Source organism: Cucurbita pepo, unplaced genomic scaffold (assembly GCF_002806865.2).
Source record: "Cucurbita pepo subsp. pepo cultivar mu-cu-16 unplaced genomic scaffold, ASM280686v2 Cp4.1_scaffold000222, whole genome shotgun sequence".
Lineage (NCBI taxonomy): Eukaryota > Viridiplantae > Streptophyta > Magnoliopsida > Cucurbitales > Cucurbitaceae > Cucurbita > Cucurbita pepo.
Genome location: NW_019646479.1, coordinates 25,033 through 27,566, shown reverse-complemented (window position 1 = coordinate 27,566; position 2,534 = coordinate 25,033). Strand labels below are relative to the sequence as shown.

The window sequence follows — 2,534 nt, the reverse complement described above, 5'->3', positions numbered from 1 at the left end:
TTAATAAAGCTTCTTAATTAATGATGTATGTAGTAGTGAATGTGTGTTTTGTGGTGAATGATATGATATACATGTTTCATATGTTAGCATGAGTTATGATATGTCATGTACAATCGATGGTTATGATAATGCTATAGTTGTATGTATGCGTGACTTGCATGACTACGAATGTTAGAATAGAATGTATTAGATAAGTGTGTGACGTAGTGGTTACATGCACTATTTAGATGCCACCTAGAACTCGAGGAGGAGGTCTTAGGGGACGACCCCCCCACTTAGGGGTAGAGAAAGAGGGAGGGGACGTAATGGGAGACGAGAGGATTCTGTAGAGCAGCCTATTCCGCCACCAGCGGCACCTCAGGCCGCACCAGATCCTACAGCTGCCCTAGTAAATGCATTACAAACTGTGATTCAAAATTTGACTGCCAACCAGCAAGGGAATGCTTCTACATCAACTATGGAGGCTAGGTACTTGCGGGATTTCAAGAGGGGTGACCCTCGAACTTTTAAGGGGGCATCTGAAGATCCAACGGTGGCACAAATGTGGCTGAGGTCCATTGAGTCAGTATTTGTGTTGACCAACTGCCCTGAGGCCCATAGGGTAGAGTGTGCTACGTTTATGCTGCGTGATGATGCAGAATTGTGGTGGCAGACCACCCGCGACCTTATTAGTCCTGAGGGTGGTGCAATCTCGTGGGTGGAGTTCAAGGATGCCTTCTCTGAAGAATATTACCCAGAGGATGTCCAGTTGCGAAAGCAGCAGGAGTTTATCCAATTGAGTCAGAGGGGGCATACTGTTACTACCTATGCCAGGGAATTTTCTAAGCTAAAGCGTTTTGCCCCAAAATGAGTGAACACAGACTACAAGACAGCCTGACGATTTGTACTGGGGTTAGACACGAAGATTCTTAAAAATGTTGAGGCAATTGCACCTGTCACTTATGCTGTCGCCTTGAGAGCAGCTAAGTCTATGGAAGGACTTGATAGTTCACATGAAACCCCTTCATCGTCAGTGGGACAAAAACGTCGTCACGAACATGAAAACGAATTAGATGGTAAGCCTAAGTGTAATAAGTGTGGAAAAAATCACTGGGGTAAATGTTTAGGTCACATTAGAGCCTGTTTTCGGTGTGGAAAGGAGGACCACGTGGCCAAGGATTGCTCGGGAGGCGGCACAAAGAATTCTAAAAACTAGTAGGGGAAGTTACGTAATGGGAACAAGTGGATGAGATAAGAGAAAAGTATCCAGAGTTATTTCTAGCTAGGGAGAATTTCGAGGACGAAAGTCCTTTTTAGGAGGGGATAATGTAAGGATTCTAATTTTTGTTTTATTTATTTTAGATTTTACGCTAATATTTTTATTTTTGCTGCCAAAACGAAAAGATATTATGCTGCATTTATTGTCGCTGGAAAAAGGTATGATTTCTAGCAAGGAAATATGATTTATAGCAAGGAAATTACTACCTTAATGGAAAAGTCATAAAGACCTTTTATATTCCCATATACAACTCTCCTCTTCCTTGTAAACAACTTTTGCTCTCCAAACGTTTAGGGTTTTCGAGGGTGTCTGAGAGTACGGAAAAATCGGGAGGGTTAGCAAGGAAAAATGTGTGAGGTGGTTCGCTGGATTTTTCTTCGGTGAGTGGCCGGAGGGAGAAGCGATCGAGGCTATCGGTGTTGAATATCGTTGCACGTCGGTCGGAATAGGCGAGGGGTGTCGTCGCATCGTCGGAATTGGGGTTGTGACGTCGTCGTTGGCGGCACAGCGATGATTAGGGTTTTCATGAGATTTCGGGTAAGGAAGACGAAGGAAAACGGGTCGGGTTCACGTTTGGCCTCTGGACCAGCCCACGGAACGAACGCGGGCCCTGTGCGTTTCGGCTCAACACGGACGCGTGCTGCAGCCTTGGTCTCGACTCCGCACGCGTGCTCTCGGCTCGGCTTGACGTGTACGGCTGCTCGACTCCGTCAAAACTCGCGGCTCGGCTCTGTCAAATCCCGCAGCTCAGCTTGGCGGTTTTTTCTTTTCTTTTAATTCTATTAACGGATTAATTCACTTCTAAATCTTTCCTTTTTCTTATCTTTGTATTTTTTTTCTTTTAATTATGTTAACACTAATAACAATCTAATTCTGTTCACATATATTCTTGGCCAATTTTTAATAGATTCATTTGGCCACTAATATAAATTTACTGACGTCATTTACTAGAATTCATAAAAATTATTACATTTAATTTCTAATTCAAAGCTAAACAATTACAACAATTTAGGGAAGATCTAACGTATAATTGGCTATCATTGTCATGTGCCATTTTCATTTTTTCTCAAATGTAATTTTTTTTTGTTTTTCTGTGTTTTTTTATAGTAACTATGATATTGAGTGTGAGAGGTGGGTTGAAGAGAAATAACTCTGCAAAGAGATGGAGGTAAGTAGAAAAAAGTGGAGAAGGGTTGTTTATTTATTTATTTAGGCTATTACATATTAGAGAAATATTTAGAAAAAGGCAGGGAGTCCAAAAAATTATAAATAAAAT

General features: G+C 41.8%; 1 protein-coding gene across 1 annotated transcript; it reads left to right on the top strand.

Moving 5' to 3' along the window:
- The first annotated feature begins 457 nt into the window (after positions 1 to 457).
- On the top strand, positions 458 to 850 carry LOC111784513. Its single transcript, XM_023665186.1, has one exon. It carries the CDS (start codon positions 458 to 460, stop codon positions 848 to 850), a length of 393 nt encoding a protein of 130 aa, XP_023520954.1.
- The last annotated feature ends 1,684 nt before the right edge of the window (positions 851 to 2,534 follow it).